Raw genomic sequence first — 24481 nt, 5'->3', positions numbered from 1 at the left:
ATTGAGTTTTAGGGGTATAAATGATGGGTTGTTGTACTTTTTCTTCCTCTGAGAGATGTGCAGTGTTCCTTTTTCCCCATTAGTCTGGGCTACCCAGATTTCAGTTGGCCTTGAAGAGTCTACTTCTAGAAGAGACATTGGGGCCCACAACTTTCACGTTCTTTGGGAACTTCCAGTCACATTTGCCATCTTCCAAATGGAGATTGTCTTCATGAAAGGCTCTCCTCGTTGGGACCCTTTAGGTTAGGTGTATGCCCCAGGGGAGGAAAGCAGTCATGGCTTTAAGGGTTTTAGCGCATGGACTTGATTCTAGATCCCCAACGAGGGGAAAGGCAAGAAGGAAGTGTACTAATATTTCACAAAATGTACCAGTTCTTCCGGTTCTAGAATCTGAAACAGATGAGATGGAAGCTAGCTCATGGGGCCCAATATATTCCAGACATCTGGAAGAATTAACAGCCCTCATAAACTCCCTCAGAAGTGTAGCCAACAGGGAGCTGTTTGATTCTAGGAGACAGCATATATCTTTTGATTTTCTGAAAGGTCCAGATGCAAAATGTAAATCCTCAGGAAATCATGAAATTTGTGACTATAGCCTTTTATATCTTAAACTGCCAAAGAAATTATGAACCTGGATAATGGATAGTTTGTGTCCCTTTCAACCACAGTAATTTGCAATGGAGGCTTGCATGAAAGACTTTTAATTAGCCTGTTTAAATCATACATTGATTGAAAAGGGATACTCAGGGCATCATTTGTACTCTTTTCAGCAGGAAGCCCTTGAATCATCATAAAAATATGTTTAAATGCCAGGGTGAAATCCAGCAAAGATTATTATAGAAGAGCATAAAAGATCAGAATAGTGATATTTCAAAATATATTTTATTTGGCAAAGTAAACATGCATCTCATAATTTTTCTTGTTAGTCTAAAAATTAGGCATTTTTTTAGCAAAGTTATTTATGTAAGACATTAGGCCACCCATAATGGAAAATAAAAATCATACTCTTAAAACTGTCTCTTTGTTCTGATACGATGAACATAATTTAGATTTCCTTAGAATTATCAATTCTTTAGAATTGTCTTCTAAGGCCAGAATTGTTAATAAACTATCCAACATGAATAAAGCAGAGAAGGTGCCATGAATGTCTTTGGTTTGGGACTGCTCTTTTCTTGATATACACTCTAAGCTGGTTGGAATGGGGTGGAGGAAGGTGGCTTTTGTCCTTTATTTCTCATCTCAGATTTACCCCTGTCTTTTCGTCATCCGAAGTGTTGCCAAAGGCAAAACTGCTTATCTCTTACCCATACATGCTGGGTGTGTTTCTGTTGCAAAGATACAAGAAGCAACTTGACCCAAACATCTACACAGTGGCCCTGTAACATCTTATCTGGGGTCCCTTGTAATTATGACATTTGCTGGTAGCTTAAAGGAGTAGGTCCAGGAAATTCATTTTTGTGACCCCACTGAAACTGAATAAAGAAGAGATTGTGAGATTTTATCAACATTTCAGAAGGAAAGGAACAAAACAAAAAAACAAAAAGCGAGAGTCACAAAATAAACCATTTTCAGCTTTGGTCATTTTGATTCTTTGCCTAATCTGACATTTAAAAGAAACCACTATTGAACTGTATGTAGAAAAGCCCATGCTACTTTAGGGTGCTGTTGAATTTCCATCTGTTGAACCTGAGTATTAGGTGAAAATTTCCTAAATGGACTGCAAATAGATGAGTCTTGACTTGATCCATTTTTCCTTTTGATTTCTGGAGGAAGGGAATGAAGTTTAGTAGAGTTGAATGAGCAGAGTTGTATTTCTGAACCTGGGTCAGTAGCAGGAAAGGTGTGGGAATGAGGCAATACCAGAGAGAGGGCTAATCTGGGACCTACAATGATGTGGAACTGCCTGACCTGTTTGGACTTTCCTGGTCTGGGAGCTAACTTGGTTATTGAATAGCTTTGCCTGGCATTTAAAATTTTTTTTCATCATCACTATTGACTTTATTTTGTGAAAAATAACATACATTCAAAAAGCAATACATTTCAAAGTACATTGCAACAATTAGTTGTCGAACAGATTTCAGAGTTTGGTACGGGTTATAATTCCACAATTTTAGCTTTTTACTGCTAGCTGCTCTAAGATACCGGAGACTAAAAGAAATATCAATATAATGATCCAGCAATCATACTCATTTGTTAAACATGACCTCTGTAGAACTCCATCATCACCTTTGATCTTTCTCCCACTCTTTAGGGGTATTTGGGCTATGCCCATTCTAACTTTTTCATGTTGGAAGGGGCTGTCGATAATATGGGACAGGGGGATGGAACTAGTTGATGTTTTGGAGAGGCTGACCCCTCTGCATTTCAGGACCCATTAGGGTCCAGGGACACATCTGGAGGCTGTAGATTTCTGGAAAGTTACCCTAGTGCACGGAACCTTTGTAGAATCTTATATAACACCCTTGGTGTTCCTTAGGATTGGCAGGATTGGGGTTTGGCAATTTATGATAGATAGCAGTATCTAACTGAAGTTTGCATAAGAGTGACCCTCAGAGTGGCCTCCTGACTCTATTTGAACTCTCTCAGCCACTGATACCTCATCTGTTACACTTGTTTTCCCCCTTTAGGTCAGGATGGCATTGTTGATCCCATGGTGCCAGGGCCAGGCTCATCCCTGGAGTCATCTTCCATGCCGTCAGGGAGACTTTTACCCGTAGATGTCATGTCCCACGTAGGGTGGGAGGCAATGGTTTCACTTGCAGAGTTGGGCATAGAGAGAGAAAGACCACATCTAAGCAACAAAAGAGGTCCTCTGGAGGTGACTGTTATGCATACTGATAGGTATTTGCCTGGCATTTACAAATACAAAGGCTGCCCCAGAGAGCCCAGTTATTCCTTGTGCTACTCTGGTGATCTGGCGTAGTGGGTAATTACTGTTGAGTTCCCAATTTTTAAGTTTTGGGCAACCATACTGCTCTTGGACTGCACTAAATTGTGAGTTAATCTGCAGGGTATCATTGGATTTTTTGATATCTTTGTCATTAAAGTTAATTAGATGGACAAAAGCAACAACAAATAGTAATTGGGTACCTCCTACTATATTGCATTGATTCTAAGAATGTCTATTTATTAACATCTCTGGCATTGGGATAGATCTTCCGTTTATGATGTGCTATTGCTTAATTAGTACAATTTTTCACTCCTTAGGCATGGGTTTTACAATTTATAGAGTTTTAGATTTGATGAAATACAGCTTATATCAAACTCCATGCTAGGCTTCGGACCTGCACCTCAAAGGTACACAGTGTAGAAGAGAGACATATAAATTAAGGACAGACATATAAATTAAGAACCATTAGAAATGTGATAAATGCTACAATATAGGCATATAACAGTCATTAAAATCTCATGGGAATCTGAGTGTAGAAGCAGTTAATTCTTAGTTGGGGATTAGACATGAGATGGTGATATTAGAGTTAAGCATATGTTTTATGGTCTCTCAGTTCTTGTGTTTGTGTATTTTCAATCAACTTTCTGGAGCACAGGTTAAAGATTTTGCCTTTTTCTTTTTGGATGAATTTGAATGAACACCAAAACCCAGATTTTGATGGAAAACTGCATATGGATTGTTTTAAAATGTTAGAAGTTTACCAGGGTATGTGCTGAAAATTGCCAAAAATGTGAGTTAGGGAAAGAAACTGATCTATAATCTCTGGAGTCTGTTTGGTCTGTTGTCAATTGTCTCTATTTCCAAATATAAAATTGGGAACAGCTTACTGTCTTGGAGGCACTTGTTCAGATTTAATTTTATAAAGTAAATATCTCCAGATGTAATTTTTTATGCAGAAAATCACCATGGCAATGGAGCTAAGACTTGAATTTATTGTTAAAAATGTAGACTTCATGTGATCACAGTACTATTAATAGCATGATTTGATTTTCTAGAAACTATTATAACCTGAAGCAGAAGTTAGGTGTACAGTTTTATCTCAGACTTAAAACAAAGCCTATAATAAAATTTAGTAACCGAATTATCTGTAACATACTCCTTAGATTCTGTCTACAATACTTATGATGTCTATTATGGTTTAAAATTTGAATTCTTTTACGGAAATTACAAATATGCAGATGTACCATGAAATGCGTATCTCTTAATGTGCTTTGAATTTTACATAATGGGCATCCAGGGCAATCAGACTTGGGTTCTAATTCAACCTTGTCCTCAGCATGTTATTAAATCTCTTTTAATTCAGCTTCTGCATGGGGGTGAAAATACCTACCTCCAGATAATTGTTATGATCATGAAATGAGATGATATCTGTAAAGCACTGTCTGTGGCTAACAGTGTTTATTCAAAAAAATGCTAGTTCCCTTCTTCTCTGACTTTTATTATATGCTTGCATTTTTTAATGAATTTTTATTTTAGAAACAATTTTCCAAGAACATTTATTGTTGAATGTTCTTTAATTGAGCGTTCAAACTTTTTTTGAATTTGAACACCAGTTGTTCAAAACTGGGACTTAAAAGTTAACTCATTCATTTATTTGCTTCTTGCACAGATGCTTCGTTAGTGCCTGTGTGTGCAAGACCTTGGCTAGACCTTGGGAATGCAAGGTGGCAAAGCATGGATTGTGCCTTCTGGGAGGTCTGTCTTCCTTGGTCTTATGCCCAAAACTCATAAATCAGAAGCATGAAATTTTTACAAATATACATAGCAAATATACATAGCATCCTGTTAAGAATAATACTTTGGTGAGTCACTTTCAAATAGAAATTGAAAAAGGGTCAAAAATATAGGTGATTGCTTTCATTCTTTGGATTAAGTAATGCTTCTTTATTCTTTTCAAGAGTTTCTGTTTTCACTGTCCAGGCAAGAGATGGACCATAAGGAAAGGAATATGGCAGTCTCGTTAAAACAAATCCCACATACCAAAATTATAGTCACGTGAAGCACATTTTTAAAGATGCTGCTCATAATAACTGTGTAGTACTTCTCCCATAAATAAGTGAAGATGCTAAAATCATTTAAATTCAAATATTGGCTCTAATTTGAAAGTATTTTTCTATTTAAATATTTTTTCTCTTATTTACAGGGAGGCTGTGCTGGCTCTGGATGTGGAAAATGTGACTGTCATGGAGTGAAAGGACAAAAGGTGAGTAGCAGAGATTTAAACAATGACTCTTCTTTTTGAATTGTCATCACCATGGAAATCATTAGACACTAATGCATTAACATTAGCCAAGTAATCAGTAATTCATGTTAAGACCTTGTTACTGTTTTGATATTTACCCCAGAGCCATACAAATGAAGCAAAACCAGGCATAACATTTCTAAGGAATTTTAATAGATATTCCTGCGAAGACTGTAATAATTTGTGGTAATTAATGTAGAAAATAGGATTTGGCTATTTTTCTTTTTTTCACTCTAGAGGGAAGAAGTTTATTAGCAGATAATCTGTGAGTAGTTTTTTTAAATTGATTTATAGGAACTAAATTTAGCATTTTTCTACTGAACTTGAGGGCCTTCTGTTTAAAATTATAATTTTTTAATTTTATTATTTTGTATGCTGTATGGTGGGGTCACATTTCATTGTTTTTTCATGTGAGTATCCCGTTATTGCAGCACCATTTCATTGTTTTTTCATGTGAGTATCCCGTTATTGCAGCACCTTTTGTTAAATTTTTATTTGTTTGTTTGTTTTTGGGTGGGGGGAGAAGTACATGGACTGGGAATCAAACCTGGGTCTCCTGCATGGCAGGCGAGAATTCCACCACTGAACTACCCTTGCACCCCCAAAATTATTATCTTTAAAACAATTTTTTATCCATGACCTACTTGTTTAGATTTATTCACAAGATCAGGAGATATTTATTGTTTCTCAAATGTAAAATTTAATATATTTTGTGCTAAGCAAGCTCTCCTCCCTCTTATGGAAGACTCATGGGATTGGGTAAAGATACTTTTCTCTGGAAATCAAGTCGTATCTATGCATTTCTGTTGGCTAGCAGGAGGGTGCCACTCTGGTTTTTATACCCAGCACCTTGCACCAGATACAGAGGGAAGCAGCCACAGCATCCTAAAGACTGCTGTGAGCCATTGGGGAGACCAGGCTTGTCAGTGAAGACACGTGGACAATAATCCATTCCCTATCCAGTGCAAGGGCGCCTGGCAGTTGGGTCAGTACAGAAAGGAGTTTGCTTTTTCTGGATGATTGCCTTATTTTCAGGGAGCCAAAAGTTCCAGAGGGTCCCGCATGTAAATTCTTATATCCCACAGCATGCCAAAAGGTTTTAATGATGGTCACAGATTCACATTGTTGAAATTCAGTGATTCTACTTTAAGAAAATTGTTTAATTTCTTTTCAGCAATTTGCTGATGTACCAACATTATTATTATTTTTAAAATATGCTGACAGTTAATGGTACTACTATTACTGGATGGTTTGAATGAATGAAGTATATGAAAAATAATTCTATTCTTTCATTATCAACTATAATTCGTTTTCATACTTTGCTCATTCTATCACTTGGGGAATTTTTCTAACTAGTTCTGGTGTACATTCAAAAGTATTGGTAAGTATTTTTCATAGATTTTTTTTCCAAAGATTTCAGTCTAACTTGAGTTATATGCATGAGTACACTGAACTAATAGAGAAATCCCTAAAACTATAAAACATATAACTTTGGGGTGTCAACAAATAGGAAATTAAGATCTATGTCAATATTACTTTATTTTCCTTGTGACTTGTAAAGTATCAGAATTTGGAGAGGGGCAGACAGAATTAACATTCTTCACTGTCAAAGGAACAGGGTTCATTCCACCTACTTTCTGAATTTTCACCTCCTGTCCAGAAGCTGCAGATTCTGGTAGATCCACCCCTGGATCTGTTGCTTTTCAAACTTTTCTGTCCTCTACTGACCTATAATCTGGTTTATGCTTTCTAGCCTGATTCATTTTAATTTTTGACCCAAAATCCAGCCATCAAAATATAACAAGATAGATTTATCCATTGTATGTTTCCAAATATTTTAGGCCAGCATCTTCCTAACTTTAGTCAGAGACTTGAAACAATTCAGAGTTGGTTAAAAATCTTCAGAGAAGGGACAGATACTCCAATGCATGAGGCAGTATCGTGTACCTAACCCAAGAAGGAAAAGAGCTTCAATTTCGAAACTTACCTATCGAAAAGACCCTTGCTGTGGATGATGCACTCAGTGAGGCAAGATCAGTGTTTATCATGCCATGAAAACAGACCTTTGGGCCCTGCCTTCAGCTTCAGTTCCTGAAGGTTAAGGAGAGGAGAGCGATGAGTGAGAAGATGTGGCATTAGATTTGTACTATTTTCTTTCTTGTGATAAGGTTCCCTGCCAATCACCTACTGTGATACAACCTAAGCCTTCAAATTGGGCGACACCAGTGATGTACTTGTGGCTTGGAAGAAAGATGTAGAATTCCACTCTACTTCTTGCCTCATAAAGATTTTGCACCAAGGGAATAGAACATATATAATCTGGACCACCATGTTTTTTCCTAGACTGGCCCTACTCCCTCAGAACTTGGTCTTCTCTGTTGCCCCCTTTGACTTTTTTATTTTATTATAAAGAAAATTTAAAATAAGGATGCATGGGTGATTCAGTGGTAAAATGCTCTCCTTACATATGGGTGATCTGGGTTCAATTCTCGGAACATGCACCCCCTCAAAAAAAATATTTAAAATAAAATATTGGCCTGCTATGGGTTAAAACATTTTAAATTTGTTTTATAAAGGACTATAATTATTGAATGGATTCAGAAGGCCTCTCAAAATCTAGGGAATAGCTAAGTAGTTTAGCATTATATCAGTTTAAGAAAAATGGAAAGGTTTTTCCTTTTCTTAGCTTGAACATAAATATTTCAGGTTCCACAGTCCACACAGCAATCACACAAAGAAATCCTTCCTCTCACTGAAGAGGAAATTTTAAACTTCCACTTATTGTCTTGGAAGTAATGTTAAAATAATCAACTTCATATGACATACATAGAGCTTAATTTAGGATTTCAGATCTGGTTCCATTTCTCTCATCCCAAGGTTAAAGAACAAAGAAATTTATTCTTGGCTGGCATGTCAGTATGAGAAATTTGTCTTCATCTGCCACCACCTCCCATCCACTCTCAAACACCCCAAGTCCTGGAATTGCTAATTGGGAGTAAAGGCAAAATGAATTAAGTGTTTAGATCACAGAATTTAAATCCGGTGGTTTAAATCACTGGTCAATTGATTAAGCAGTTAATGAATGTTCCAGATTCTCATTTGAGTCATGGTATTTTCAAAATGCATGCAAATGAAATTACTTTGGATTCATTTTATTTAAAGATAGGATAATAGTACCTGGGATAGAGTGGTACAGCCTCAGCAACTTGGAAATCACTGCTTCTGAGACACATTTTTTCCACATCTCTCAGAGAAACACTTTAACATATTGGCTATTTAGAATCTACAACTATCCTCAATGGAAAGTGGAATACAGCTAGGATAAATTGCCAAATCTCTTTGCCTAAGTCCTGTTCCTCGTGGAGATGTAATTAATTGAAGAATGCCATATTTCCTCCAGATGTTATAAATAAACTTGATTGCAACAGATCATTGCCAATTTTATAATCTCATAGTTGTCAAAGAATCATTATAGCACTAGGCATTTTATTCTGATCTCAGCTGTTAAATGCATCAGGCTTTTACATGGTTTGAGAGTCTTTACTGATTCCTTTTTTCCTCTACTTCTGTGGATGGCCGCTCACATTTTCAGATGTTTTCTCTTAGGTAAATAATTTGGCTTTGTACACAATGGCTTTGTGTTCTTTCAGAGCCCACAGCAGTGTGGGAATGTCATCTATTTAAACTGATTAGGATTTTGAACGCTTGCCAGAAGTTTAGCTCGTCTTTTGGTTGATAACCTGATTTTCTCAACTATTTAATATGGTAGGAAACGCAAAACGTTCCCAGAAGTTACTACTATAAACTTGGAAATTAACTGTTCATATTTTGCTAAGGAAGTTTGCACAAGAAGTCTTTCAAATATTTTAGCCATGGGACTCTGTGCTTTTATATCGTTATATTCTGTGACCTTGCAGTGTCTGAAAAAGGATTCGAAAGTTAAGCTAGAGAGGTAAGACAGATGTACATGAAATATATGAGAGTAAATTATTGAATTCCAGGGTAAGTAGCAGAGAAAAGAAATGCCACAGTTGTTCAGAAAAGAGAGTGATCCCTGGGATGTAGATTCATAAAATAAAAGAGAAGCTTCCTCGATGAGGCAGGATCCGAGCCTATTATGTATTCACTAATTCACCAAACTTGCTTGAATGCAGAGTAGGCTCATCTACTTGTGCTTAAAGCCCACAGTTCCTTCCGATTTTGTTATCTTGTCTGTTTTATGGCATTTACTATACCCAGCCTTGCATAGAGCTTCCCCCCTCCTGCCCCTACCTCATCCTTTCCCCATCCACTAGATTGTAAGCTCGTAGAACTCCAAGTTTGATTCCGCTACCAAATCTAGCATGGTGCCTTCATCCAGTAGATTTCAATATATATGAAAAATGGCAACAAAAGAAAATTACCAAAAAAAAGACTACAGTTTTAATTACAGCTATATCAGTCAGAGAAAATAGTTCTTGTGACCAGTTGATAAATGCTATCATAGAAAAGATGTGATAATTCTTCTTATACTGGCTATTCTAAGGGATGTTCCCAAGCCACATTCTTGAGACTTTAGAGAGTGTTGATTACGCTGAATTATAGTATTTCTAACCAACAGTGAGAACTGCGTGGGTATCTAATATCTTCTTAGAATATAATCTGGCTACCGATAACCAGATCCATGCCAAAGATTTGAGGAAGAAGCACATTATCCTGTTATTACCAATTAGATAGTCTTTAAATCACAAGCCCTTTCTGTGCATTCTGTCTGCTCAACAATAACACAACCATCAGATTGTACAATCCCAGATTGCTTTCAAAGCAGAGGGCTTTGAAAATGAAATTGCTGTCTTTTTGTCTAAAATGTGTACCTTATCTGATCTGGAAAGGTTGAAGAAGTCTGTGGCCAATCTGGAAGTGATTCCATTTCTGGCACTGGAAATGTACGCAGAATTTAATGTTGGGTTATGTACTAAGTTTGTACAGGATACTCTTTTCTCTTAGGCCAAATAGTTTGTAGCTTTACCAACCGTTTAGCTCTTATATGTATTTGACAAAACCACTAGATACCCCATGTTAGAAATCTGTATAAATCTGTCTCTCTGTATCCTAATGTAAGTTAAATTATAACCTCTGCTCATATGTAAAAAATGTTGCCCAAGACAGAAAAATCCGGGTTTATGAATGTCAGAATGAGAAAGAGAAAGGGATGGGTAAGTATTGAGTGCCCAAGTCAAGTATGACATAAAGCTTTTAATGCTTTATGATCTTTTAACCTTACCAAGCAAGCAAGCAAGCAAAATAAACAACCAAAAACCCTCTTTTAAGTAGGAATTGTTATAATACCCGCTTTACACTTGAAGAAACCAACCAGTTTGGAGTTTCTCAACCTCAAAACTGTTGACATTTTGGGCTGGATAGTTCATTGTTGTCCAGTGCACTGTAGGATGTTTGGGCAGTGTTCTAGTTTGATAGTTGCCATAATGCAGCACACCAGAGACAAACTGGCTTTTAATAAAAGGGGATTTATTCTGTTAGTTCTTCAGAGGAAAGGCAGCTAACTTTCCACTGAGTTTCTTTCTTACGTGGGAAGGCTCAGGATGGTCTCTGCTGGCCTTCTCTCCGGGCCTCTGGGTTCTAACAACTTTCCCCGGGGTGATTCCTTTCTGCATCTCCAAAGGCCTGGGCTGAGCTGCGAGTGCTGAAATGAGGTATGCTGAGCTGCTTGGGCTGTGCTACATTGTGCTCTCTCATTTAAGCACCAGCCAATTAAATCAAACATCATTCATTGCAGCAGGCATGCCTCCTAGCTGACTGCAGATGTAATCATCATTGGATGAGGTTCACGTACCATTGGCTCATGCCCACAGCAACAGAACTAGATGCCTTCACCTGGCCAAGTTGACAACTGAATCTAACTACCACAGGCAGCATCCCTGGGCTCTACGCACTAGCTGCCAGTAGCAATTCCTTGTCCCAAGATATTGTCCTATGTCTCCTCGGGGTACAGAACCACCCTGGACTGAACCATTGGACTAACCCAATCTCTTAAAGCTAATAAGAGTTAAGTAACAGGATTCAAGCACTAGTTAGAACACTAATGCGTTTCCATTCTTCAAGATAAGAAGATCCAGATCTGAGAGAGTCAAGCAAGATGAATACATGTTTCAGAATACCCTGAAGTCTTGAGTGAGTGTGCACTCTTCCAATGGCACCTGCCAAGGAAAGCAAACCTTTCTGAAGCCTTTTTCTAAATTGGTAATGATGGAAAGGATTGCTGGAGAACCAGAAAGAAATGAATCTATTCCTTTGGGGCCATGGGCAGACCTCCCAGTTCCTGTTCTAGAAGAGAGTCAACTTGGGCTTCAAGTCTGGTTAAAAAAAAAAATAAACCACAGGCAGCCACCTTGTTTTTTGACACAGAGCAGGTCAGACAGGTCAGCTGCTCAAGTTTGAGTCCCACTTCCCCACTCGAGACACGTCAGGGGAAGCCCAGCCCAGAATAACAAGCATTCCATTGCACTGAGGAAATGTTTATTCCATACATTATTAGAAATAAAACCCTTAAGAGAGGGGCATTTTGAATAAAGATTCAAGTCCTTATTCTCAGGCCTGTATCAAGACAGGCAATAGCAACCATCTGCTAGTGAGGATTAGACACTGCTCTGTCCTTCCTGAGGAACTCTTGGTATGCAGTATTATACAGTAGGAAACTAATTTCAGTGGTTAACATTTAGTCATATTGGCTATTATTGGACAAGTCTCATTGGTTTCCCCAGGAGGTGAGTATGGCAATATTCCTTGTACATCCCAGACATATCAAAAGGCTATGATCATTAACTTGTTCACCAGCTTCTTCCACATCTGGAAAGATGCATTTTCCCCCCTTTTCAATAGATTGCTTAGAGTTGTCATGAGGTTTCCTGTGTCAGTCTTCAGGAATATGATTAACATGTATTTTTCAGTCACTATTATGGGCACACTACTTTGTGTCTTTTATTTAGATTTTTAGTGTCCTCCTCTCAAGGACATGCTAATTAAGAGCAAAATATTATCTGCAAGGATTGTTATAAATCTAATTGTTCCTAAATGCAAGATGAAGGCTAAATTTGCCAGTCTTTCCAATTATATGTGCCATTTTACATTGATTATCTTCCATTAGCTGCAGTTGTCAGAGATACTGTAATGTCTATTTGATTAGGAGTTTAGTATATAAGCTTGAATGTCTAATGTATAAAATTCTTATATACAGTATTTTAGAGCATTATGTTTAGTATTCTAATTATTTTTGTGCTATATTGCAATAAATGTCAAAAATACATTAGAATCTACCGTTACTTTTAAGGTAAAGGGTCTTGATTTCTCCTAAGATGGTAAATACGAAACATTTTCTTCATTGTCATTAAATCTTGGTGAAATTCTTATTTGAGAAAGGAAGTGTATTTTATTGGTGCTTTAAAAAATTCACTAGGCTCATTTTATAAATGTTTATTTCATTTTTCTTTCTTTTACAGATGTTTAATAATAGGTATATTTACATTTTATGAAATAAAAAATACAAAATCCGATTGCTTTATAGGTTACACTTCATTTTTGACTAACTAGTCCTTAGCATCTTAATATCTTAGTCTTGTTTTCTTATAGAATAGACTTGGGTCCTTAAGGATTATTAAATAACAAATGATCCTTCAACTATTTTATTCAGAATATGAAAGTTTCCTTTCCTAAATGAAATCATATTAACCATTGTTTCAAATGCTAAAGGTTTCATATTTCTTCTTAAGTTTTTAATTCTTTTCTCAAGCCAATGAAATATTGATTTTTTTGTGTACATTCTTTGAAATAGTGGATACATTAACTGATTTGGATAAGTAATGATGAATTATCATTAATAACAATATTTATTGAGCACTTGCTATGTACAGGCACTGTGCCAGATTTGAATTAGTGAGAATTCTACAATCTAGTATATTTAATAAGAAATTCCAATTTCTTATTTTCAAGACATGAAATGTATAAACTCAAAATATTTTCACAGGAAAATGCTACTTAATATAAAACAGTAGCAGGCTTATTTAAAAAATTGTTAAGATTTGTTTAGCTAGTGCAAATGTATTTGAAATTATTTCTGATATTTGGTACTGATTGATTATATTTATTTTGAACACAACTAAGAGGCAATAGCATTTATTTTGGAGTTTCCCATAATGTAATCCTCAGGTCACCTTTAGGATGGAATGAAAATGAGAAGAGGGTTCCAGGGACAAATAAGTTTGGGAAACACTGAGTTAAGGTTAAATGGATATTTTGTTTTTCACTCTAGGACATCTCAGGACTTTTAATAAGTTAGAGGACCTTCTGAATCTTTAAGGAGGTAATATAAAGTCTACAACTCCCCACATTGATTTGACCACAGACCCTTTTTATTTCTCAAACCAGAAACATCCTTAGGAAAGAAAGATTTGGTAGAATAAAAGCGTTGATTCTAGTGTGAGTTCCACCACTTTTTCTATCTGAGTGTGTTTAATCAAATTGTTTTAACCAAGTTATCCTACTAAAAAAAGGATAGGAATTGAACAAGTTAAAGGTCTCGTAAATTTCCCTGTGCTTTTAAAAGCATCAAATGGAAAGATAATATATGTAAAAACATTTAGGGAAATGTCATATACATGTATATATGCATATAATTTTGGTAGTAGCTGAATTTTAAAGTTGTGATGGATGAGCGAAGGTTTGCCAGGTGGCTTAGTTCTTAACAGACTCCTAGACACACTGAGGTCAACAGAGGCCAACTAGCTGAAACGTCTCAGTTTACAAACCAAGACGCAAAAACTAAAGAAATTAACTTGTTCCACCCAGTGTTGGAAGCACTCTCATGAACTAAATTAATGAGATTTTAGAATGTTTTTAGAACCACAGCAGGAATATTAGGTTGTATGTTTGTAGCTTTTGGATGCTTTTGGTGGAAGAAAAATAAGATGTACTTACTTGGGAGCTGTATTTGGAATTACCATCCAATTTCTAAAATGGATTTTATCATTCATTTCCAGAATTATTAGCCTTTACGTATAAGGGAAGCCAACTCTTCCTTCATCCAGTTCTTTTGCAAATTCCTCTGCATGTTTTTGTTGCTAATTGCTTTCCTGATAAACACATATTTACAAATATTGTTCAATATCTCTCTTCCCCCAGCCAACTTTCCTTGCTCTAAATATTATTTAAAGGGGAACAGGTGTGAAATGCTACTTTATTTCTGACCTTTAACAGAGTCCAGTCTGTAAGGTATCTGACTTTAGTCGTTCGGAGGGTCACTAATGTCCACTTGAAGGATTTGATGATTTCCTTCTTCTCCCCCCATTAGTTATATGGGTTAATAAACACTCTTTTCCTTTCCATGTTTTGTCTGGTGTCATGTAATGCCAAGATCTTTTCCAGATGTCCCCTATTTCCCATTTCTGCTTATTGCACATGAGTCATCATCTGGCAGGCTTATCATGAGAATCAATATGGGTTCCCACATTCACCTACTTTTAACTTTTTGATAGTTCTTTGCAAACAAAGGACGTTTTTGTTAAATGTCTGAATGCAAGGGTAAAATATCAGCAGTATACCCTGAAAAGTCACTAAAACGTTGATCCATGCTAAATGGGGTTATCTTGTTCTATACATAAGAACCACCCACAGTTGTGTCCCATGCACTGGATGTCATTGCAGTTTCCCATGACAGAGAAAGTGAGCTGTGCTTTCCCTAGTTTCACCACTTACTATTTCTTTCCACTGCATAGAACTTGTCCCTTTGCTGTATGCTTCTGAGATCTTAACTATTAAATTCGAGATAGATTATAATCACAGAAATCGACATTTTTTATTTTATTTGGAGCTCACCGTCCTCCTGTGCAACTTTAAAATTAATGTGAGTTGATTTTTGTTTCCATGTTTAGAAAGAGTAGTAGAAAATTAAATATCCTGAATGAACTATCATGTCCTGCAGCTTTTATAGCGTGGAACACTTTATGTGAGTACAGACTGTTATCAGTAATGTCAAGCACTAGCAGTCTTTGACTTCTTATGGAAAAAAATCCTTTTTTTTTGTAAATATGATCCTGACAAAACATTGGCTGGCAGGAAAATACCTTTATTCTAAAAGGGAGCAGTATGAGACTGCATGTTTTATTTCAAGATCAAAGATTTAACATAAAACAAACCCTGACAAATGAAAACTGTACAGTTGGATTTTCCTCCTGGTTTGTTGTTAGAGTATCTTAAGCATTCAAAATGTATTTCCAGACAACATGCAATGATGCTAGTAATTATGTAGTATGGGTGTGGAGAATTTCACCCTCATAAATGATATTAACAGAACCCTCATCCTTGTCAAGTGGTTCAGCACAATGTGCAATTAAACAAAGGAAGAATTAGTCAGAGTTAATGAGCAAACCATGTGAATATGGGGGAAGTGGTGCCCCTCTGTGGGTTTTTTTGCCCCTTTGGCAAATCCATTAAAAAATGTAAAGGTATTCTTGAATACCATATCCACTCATGTCCATTGGTTAACTACATAATTCTACGAAAGTATAATGCTTATCTGGCCACAAATTCAATTGATTCTAGATTTTCTCCACCTGAAAATTTAACATGAGACACTTACATTGATTCTTGACTAATTTTTAAAATGATTTAATGAAGTCATGCTTGGTTTAAAGCCCCTCAGTAGGGATTTTCATTTATTGGCTTGAGATTTTGTCAACCCCTCATACTTGCCAATCAATCTACAAATAAGTAAAGGTGATACAAATAAGTAAAAGGTGATAGAGTAAAATGAATTAGTACAAATAAGTAAAAGGTGATAGAGTAAAATGATTTTCTTTCTTATGTCTTGATAGATATTAAGAATTGGTCTAAATAACCAGATAAGTCCTGAAATTCAAAGGGGCCAGCCTCTCCAAAACATCAACTAGTTCCATCCCCCTATCCCATATTATTGACAGCTCCTTCCAAAAGAAAAAGTTAGAATGGGCACAGCCTAAATACCCCTAAAGAGTGAGAGAAAGATCAAAGGTATAGATGGAGTTACACAGAGAAGGTAAGGTTTAACAAATGAGTATGATTGCTGAATCATTATATTGATACTTCTTTTTGTGTCCAGTATTTTAGAGCAGCTAGAAGTAAAAACCTAAACTTGTAGCATTCTAAGCCATACCAAACTATGAAACCTGTTCATCAACTAATTGTTGTGACGTGATTTGAAATAAAAAAAAAAATCAACAAAAACAAAACGAAAGAATTGGTCCAAATAAATTTTTATGGATGCCTCATTATAGCTTATTAAGTTTAGGTAAGAGATCAGTGGCTTTAGATTTGATGAAGATTTCTACATTGTTTTCCCTAAAAAACTGGTATAGGATTAATTCTATACAGAATAGATCTAAATAAACTATTTGCACTAGAAAAACTATGGCAGCCATACAACACCATCCTATCCCATCTTGTCTCATCCCATCCAGTCCCATCCCATCCAATGCCATTCATTCATTCATTCAGCAGATTTTTATTGAGCTCCTATTATGTGGTGACACTATGTTCATGGAGTTAGTGATTAGCAAAAGAAGTAGAGTTCTTGCCCTATGGATCGTAAAATCTCAAGGCAGAGAAAAACATTAAACAAGTAATGGCAGAAAGAACTTCATATTAAACAATCTGTGAAGAGCTATGAAGGGAAATATGGAATCCCAGTGTGAACAAATTTGATCTAGGAACAGTTGTTCAAGGAAAGGCAGGTGGAACTTTGCGCTAGCAGCCACCTAAAACGCAGGCAGCATGTTCTATGGAGGATGACACTTAAGTTATGCCTCAAAACTTTGTTTCTCAATGTTTCATGTTTGTCCTGATTTTTGGTGAAAATTTGAATATGCTGGAAAATTGAGTTGAAAACTGTGCCCCCTCCGACTTCCCGCTCCTCCCCTCACTTCTATGTAGGACAAATGTTAAAGGACATATTTTCCTGAATATGATGTTTGGCAAAAAGCAGAATGGGTCTTTCTTAAGCCCTTGGAAGTTGTTCTGAGCCTCTTTGCTCTGATCTGATCAGTATTTTGTGGACAAGGTGGGAGGTACCTTGATGAATCTTATTCCCAGACAGTATGTTTCCTACCCAGGTAGGCTGGAGAATGATATATATTCTTTCAGGTCAGGATTTTTGGACATAGCACCTTTTGTCCTGGTTCACCTCACTGTATAAACACTGGTTCATAATTCATCCTAACATGTCTGTGATGTGGGTGGCAAGTAGAATGTTCTGTCTCCTCCAGATAAGAAGTTGGAAATGCAGAATGGTTTGGTGTCTTGCTCTAAACACAAATAGGAAGGCACATGGTAAAGATGAGCACACTCCTCATCTCCTTTGCAGACCACACACGCTGAGCCGCAGGAACGAACTAGAGCAGGTTTTGACCCCCCAAGTCTCAGTGGGGCTCACTGGAGGGTGTCTTTTCTTCCTGGGGCCCACATTTTGCCTCTAGATGTAGAACACTCAGTTCTTTGCAAGAGACAATGACTAGACATCTAATTGAAAGGTCTTGCCTTCCAGGGTTGAAATAATATGTGGGTGGGGGGAAAAACGATAACATACTTCCAACAAAAGCTAATAATCAGATTCTAAAGTATGATTTCGGGAGCATGAAATTGGACAGCGTTGTTTCTTTTTTTTTTTTTTGACCGTTAGGTTGCTTATCTCTGTTGAAGAACTTGATCTGTTCATTGCCTCCTTTTTGGGGCCCTTCTGGATCCAGAGGCATGATGACATCAGCCGAAGCACATTATCTGAGGATGAAATGTGGCCCACTGACTCGAAAAGGCATTTGGCTCCTGCAAAGGATTCTGAAAACACAATGTCCACAGTGTTGACGGGGAGAAGACTCTCACATGCTTCACTACCGAGGCCACAACTGCTCTGTCCCTTTTCTTTCTTTCTTTCTTTTTTTTTTTTAGTTTTTAAAATTCTGCTCTACGCTACTCCCACCACAAATTTTTAATCCTTTCCCACTCTTTATCTGCTTTCCCTTTTCCTCTCTATTCAAATGCACATGCACACAAGTTATCTTCTCTAGTCCCATATCATATCTGCTGTGACACACATTTGCTAGTATCTGCTTTGTGCCTCCTCTCTCTCTCTCATATACACACACTCATACGCACATTTTTTTTAAGAGTTTTCCCCCACACCCCTTTACCACATGGTCTGCCTCCAACATTCCTTGCCCATCTGCTTCAAGCTTGTGCAGGGGGCCACATGCCACCCCCATTGCCACTCCTGCAAACTCATAAGGGATTTGATACTGTGAAAAGGAGGCAGAACTAGTAGGACTAGGTTGGAAAAGTGGTGACTGGGGAAATAGAAAGAATGGCGCTGATAGCCAGAGGCCAATTTGTAGAGAAGTCCTACTGCTGTTTTACTGAGGTAGAAATCTGGGTGCGGGCATCAAGACAAGGTGGATATGACAAGAGGGAACCCCAGATTTTGATGTGAGGATGGGGATGTATTTTATAATGCATCTTAGGATATTGGACCTAATACATATTTATCCACTAACAATGAAAATTTATGGTGGCTATATTTTGTTCTTATAATTAAGTGTAAGTTTTTCAATCTGGAAAAAAAAAGCCTATCATTTTGATTAAAAGTTGAAAATCTGTAATGGGAAAGAATTGGACTATCATCTCTAAAACCCCTTCCAAATCTAAATGTCTACTGTTCTCTGATTTTGGGTCTGCCCTATAAATGCCAGAAGGTACTTTAGCCTTTCTAGAGTAAAAAGTTATTTTGCCAAAAGGAACTTTGGTATGCAGTAAATGTCAGAACTCTGTTAATTTTAGGCAAAAGGTCAGGCCAGTAATCAGTTATTACTTTACAAGTAGACATTTCCTCAGTGTCAAATACTTTTTCAATGATGTTTTCTGAGAAAAAGGGTAGCAGTGATTCAGCAGTATTTAACTAATGTGCCTTCATTATTTTCTCTTTAATTCTGTTGATGTGGAGAGTAAAGTTCTTAAGTCTCAAAAGCTTTCTGATTTTTCTCCACTTTTTATATTTTGAAAAATCATGTGATACCTCAGTTGATGGAATTACAGCTGGGAAATTTCTGTGTGCCTTCTCCACAGTCTTTTCTTCATTTACTAATCTATTTAGTTCTCTATATCTTACTCCTAAAATCTTTTGAGGGTGGGGGAATTGGAGATGGGTGCTAATGTTTAAAATCACCTTATTTAAATTGTGTTTGGCTTTCTTAAATAATTTCTCTAATAATTGTCCTTAGCCTCGAGGCAATTTATCACATATCATTTCTTTGCTCTTACTATTGGCTAAATTCTGGGAATTGAAAGAGAAGACGAATGTAGCTGGTGATTTATGAACATTAGTAAACATAGCCATTTGCTTCCTTTCATGCACTTTTACATGAAACATCAAACAGCTGTTAGAAAGTGGGATTACTTTAAACCTGCTTACAGGTCACAAAAGGCACTGAGCCAATTCCTGTGGAGAATCCTTGAGTTTGTAAACATACCTATTCCTTTCAGGATGCCTTGATGGGCTCCCATTGTGGGGTCTCAGAATTTCTACAAAATTAGCAATTTTATAGATCTCTTAGAGTTTAATAATTCCCTTAGGATAGAGAGGAAGGCCACCTTAGAGCACTTCTGACTCATCAGCTTTCTTTTGCCAAAGAGAAATTGCTTACCTCATTGGGTCAGATGCCTCCCACTCTGATGGGGAAAGGGAAAGCAGAGAAGGGGTAAGTGGCAGATAACTCAACCATTCTCCCTTCTCTTAATGCCACACCCCATCCCACTCTACCTCCACTCCTTCACTCTCTTTTTCTAACACACCCACACATTTGGTCATCTAATCTTCTAGATTTTTTTTTTAAGTCAAATACAGATTACAAGCAGAACTGCCACATTTTTTTTTTTTTAATATTCTACAGTCTGTAATCTATTTTTATTTTTTGAGCGGGGGGCATGCATGGTCCAGGAATTGAACCTGGGTCTCCCACATGGAAGGTGAGCATTCTACCACTGAAATACCCCTGCACCCTGTAACCTATTTTTTATGAGAAAATTGATGCCTCCTAATTTATAAAATGTGATACATCTTAGTTCCTAGTCAAAGAACATATATTTAATCAACTGGCATCAAGTAATTATGAATTAAAAAAAGCAAGAAACCATCCAATGACGCTGAGACGAAGAGACCTTACCTCCTAAGTGAAGGCTATTTTTAAGTATTTAAGAAATAATTATTCATTGAGTTAATTATGCATGATTATTTTAAATTGTCCATTCAGTTTCAAAACCAAGATTTTGACCAAAAACTCTTCAACTACTTGATTTCTTTCTTTGAATGATGATGTATGTTTGAAAAATATCAATAGTATTTATTGAAAATAGATTGAAATTCAGTTAGTTACTGATTCAGATTGATCTGACTATGGCTTTTTCAGTTAGCTGAATTTAGCAAATAGTAGGTTTTGTGAAATTCCAAACTCTGCCCATGTTATATTGCATTATGTGGGCAAAATGGATTTGTCACGTTTTAACCTCCTTGCAACTATTCTTATCATTTAAATTCTGAGCATGATGAATGACGTTTTGAAATTATTGCCTCACCCTGGGGAAAAATGTTATTTGTGATAAGATATAGCCAAGTAATTTGGTTGGGGGAAAGGAAGTAATTTGAGCACATCAAAATATACAGATACTTATAAGCTAAAATACTGGAAAAGTCCGGAGGGCTCCTGTAAGTAAGAGAATTGGCAGTCTCATACCCATATGAGAGAAGCAACACAGACTGTAGTGGGCTTGAAAATGAATTTCAGAAGTATTATTAATAAAAAAGTCTGGTCTATAAGATAGCATACAGGGAGAATTTCTTAAAACTCTCCTTTATATTTTAGGAATACCCTAGACATTCTTATTTTCTTTTGTCAAGTCTAGCCACAACAATTCATGTGATGTGTGAAGGGAATAAGTTGTCACTGCATTTCATTCTCTTTTTAAATAGTCTGTGGTTTTATAGGAAATTCAATTGGCTTGATGAACATAGAAATCTTGATTATAAATGTAAAATATATGTGTGTGTTTAAATAATAGTAAAGTCGGTACAATTTAGTCCATAATCATTTGCTTAGTATTTCATGTAGTGCAAAGTCACTTTGATACTTTGTCACATTTAAAATAATCTTGTCAGGTAAGCAAGACGGATATAACCATCCCTTTCTTACAGGTAGCAGATCTGATTTTCCAAGTTCAAGTGACTAGTGCTGGCACAAGAACCAAAATCCATTTCTTTCAGTGCCCTAGATTGGGGCTGTTTTTCCATCATGCTGCCCTATTGATAGTTACTGAAAGTATAGAAGCAAGATTCCCAAAGCTCCTTTCGCTGACCCTGATCGCGGATACCTGTGACTGTGGTCACTTAAAAAAAATTATGAATCCTAAGCATGCATCGTCTTTGTAGGTCTATACTGTTTCCTTGGGATCTTCGCCATTTTATGCTTCCTGATTCACCCATGAAAATGTTTAATGAGCACCTACTAAGTGAGGAAGGCTGACCTACTGCAGCCCTTTTGAGCTTGCAGCCTATCAAGTTGTACAGGCAAGTCCGCAGGCATCTCACAAAACTGAATTTTGATAGATAGTTGCATCTATTGCATTTTTAAAGGAAAACGTCAAATGAAAGTTCTTTTTTAAATTGCCAGTTGGTAATTCCCCTCAAGATTAAACCCAAAGAATATCTTGCATGCCTTTGTATTATTAATTGTAATTGTTATCATTAGGGAATTTCTTTTGCATTTTCCCTATTTATTGTTATCACAGACAAAAACAAACAAATCAATCCATGACCTAGATTTTGGCATTTTCTGACTTATCTGAGTCCTAATTTTATGCAGGCTACACATACTTCCATATATCTTGTCACTACCCTCACACATCTTCAAGTGCAAATTAACAATATCCTTAGCTATGGTGAGATGAAAATTTTGAAGGGCTAGTTAACTATGCATTAATTGGTATTTTTCAAATTTACCAAGAATGTAAATACAGCTCCTTAAACTCGAGATTGTTTGGAAATAAAAAAAATTAAAAAGCAAATTTTCTTTATGAGGCAAAAGATTTATTTTCTCTTGCCCCAATGTAGAAAGGAGCTAACCTTTTGCTGTTGTCATTTTGTCATTAATTGTTTATGTCCCTCCAATCTCTTCCTCCCCCAGAATCTTTGAGTCGTGACATAGACTTTTTTTTAGCAGTTTCAAGAAAATTTCGAGGAAGAAAAACACACTTGTGCTGGTGGGTAAAGTTGCAGGTTCTGAACAACTCTTAAATATTATCACCTCCCTTGGTACTCTTAAACGTCCATGTGGTCTAGTAATAGTTCTTTGAGAACTGTCTTCATTTAAATTTTTTTTTTTTAATTTGTGATATTTTGATGGAGTAAGAAAAAAACAAAAACCAAAGTCAACCGACCGACCCCGGAAGTATTAAGCAACAGCAATCCTACGTTTAAGTGCATGCATACCCTCTTGGGATTGGACTTGCCTTCGCCAGTGGGCTGCCACTTGGAACCGCAGCTGCGGGGTTTCCCTGCTGTCACCCGGGAGCTGTGTACCCGGGTCTGTGCTTGTCAGTTGGCCACTGCAGGTCATGTGCAGAAAGAAAAGCCAGCAAACATGGTCCTTGCTTATTTTAGGGGCGGTTTTGCTACCAATGGATTTCACTCAGCTCTGTGCATCTTAAAGACCCCCTTTTTGGTGCTTGTTAAAGACCCCCCTCTGGGCCAGCGCTGGAGGCCTGAGTTCGATTCCCGAACCATGCACATCCCCACACCCCCATGCCCCCACGAAAAACAAGAAACAAAGTAATAGTTCCTTAGAGGTCCCCTATTAATCATATTTATATATTTCTATGCATTTTTTAGTTAATTGGTTCATTTGCAATATATGCTATTTCAATGCAGTCATTTAAAAAACTGAATTTACTTTTTTTTCCCTGTCACCTCGTTGGATTCAAATGCTCAGTTTATTTGGGCGGAAAAAATGCAATCTGAAAAATATCCACCATTCGTGTTCTTTACAGGGGCATCTGCCACTTAATAGCGTTAATATTCACGTTACTAGTTTTCTGTTTTATTCTAATTAAATTTTTAATTCGAATTAAAATTCTTACTTTCCCATTGAGTTCTTTTAAGCCGCACCAAACTGAATTCTCTCAAATGTGCGCATGCACATATTCAACAGCACTGAATATTTTAAGAAAAACCGTCTTAGTGCTTCAGAGTCCACCGAGGTTTAGTTAATAATGGAAGAAAAAAAAAAAAAAGAGTTTAGTTCCCCTAGCGCCCTCTTGTGGTAGAAAGTGCAGAGCCTATCGAGGTTTTTTTCAAAAGTCATTTTTAAATCCCCCACACTTGTTTTCTTCCATGTACTGTTATAACTGAAGTAGTGGTTTCCCTCACATCACCTTTTGTCTGGGTGTTCTTCCCCAACGAAGGGATGTTTAGTCAGGGGCCCTGTTTGATGGCAGGAACTGGTGTGGGTAAAAATATTTCAGGTGGAGGCCACCGCCTGTAAGGGGGCTGTGTCGGCAGCCGCTTGGAGCAGGAAGGGAGGCGAGGTGTAGGATAAGGGTCCTTGCTGGGGAAGAAAATCGCCCCGGGGGAAACCGTCCAGGAGTTTGAATTTTCACATTTAAATGTGAGTAGATTATGGGGCAGGACAGTAAGGACAAACCCAGAGGAACATTTGGTTCCATTTGGATGGGAAAAAAGAAAAGAAGCTATTAATGAAAGATGAGCTGTGTGAGGAAATGTATGCACAGGATTTCAGCAAGCAAACCAACTGCACTTTGGAAAGCCATTATCATAATATTTTTCTCATTTTCTAATTTGGGAAGCTGACCGCTTTACTAGAATGCCTTACTTTAAAGCAGATTACTGCTTCAGAGTAAGACTTAATGAAAATATTTTAGACTGATTTCTCAGAATGAACATAAGAGAAAAATCACTGTAGGAAACATTTGCTGCTAAAGACCTCTGCTTTGTGATTTTAATTATGCCTTCCATTAATAGTGCTTAGTTCAAATTAGGGAGAAATGTCTGAGACTTTTATGAAACTTAAGGACACTTGGGAATAGTTAAGGTATTGTGCTTCCAATGATTTGTTAGCATTTGAGTTTGTCTATCATTTAGCAGATTTTACTGAACCGGTGAAGTTGGATACTGCTTTCAGATGGCTTTGGACTATTTTTAAATTGTT

General features: G+C 36.9%; 1 protein-coding gene across 1 annotated transcript in view; it reads left to right on the top strand.

Annotated features, from left to right (window-relative positions):
* Positions 1-24481, top strand: part of COL4A1 (collagen type IV alpha 1 chain) — a 167807-nt gene that overhangs the window by 62399 nt on the left and 80927 nt on the right. The window contains exon 2 of the mRNA XM_077158667.1: positions 5094-5153. Within this exon, the coding sequence (XP_077014782.1) occupies positions 5094-5153 (60 nt within the window). The remainder of the gene's footprint in view (positions 1-5093; positions 5154-24481) is intronic.

This window comes from Tamandua tetradactyla, chromosome 4 (assembly GCF_023851605.1).
Source record: "Tamandua tetradactyla isolate mTamTet1 chromosome 4, mTamTet1.pri, whole genome shotgun sequence".
Lineage (NCBI taxonomy): Eukaryota > Metazoa > Chordata > Mammalia > Pilosa > Myrmecophagidae > Tamandua > Tamandua tetradactyla.
Note: the sequence above shows the minus strand (reverse complement) of the source record. Positions and strands in the feature narration are given on the sequence as shown.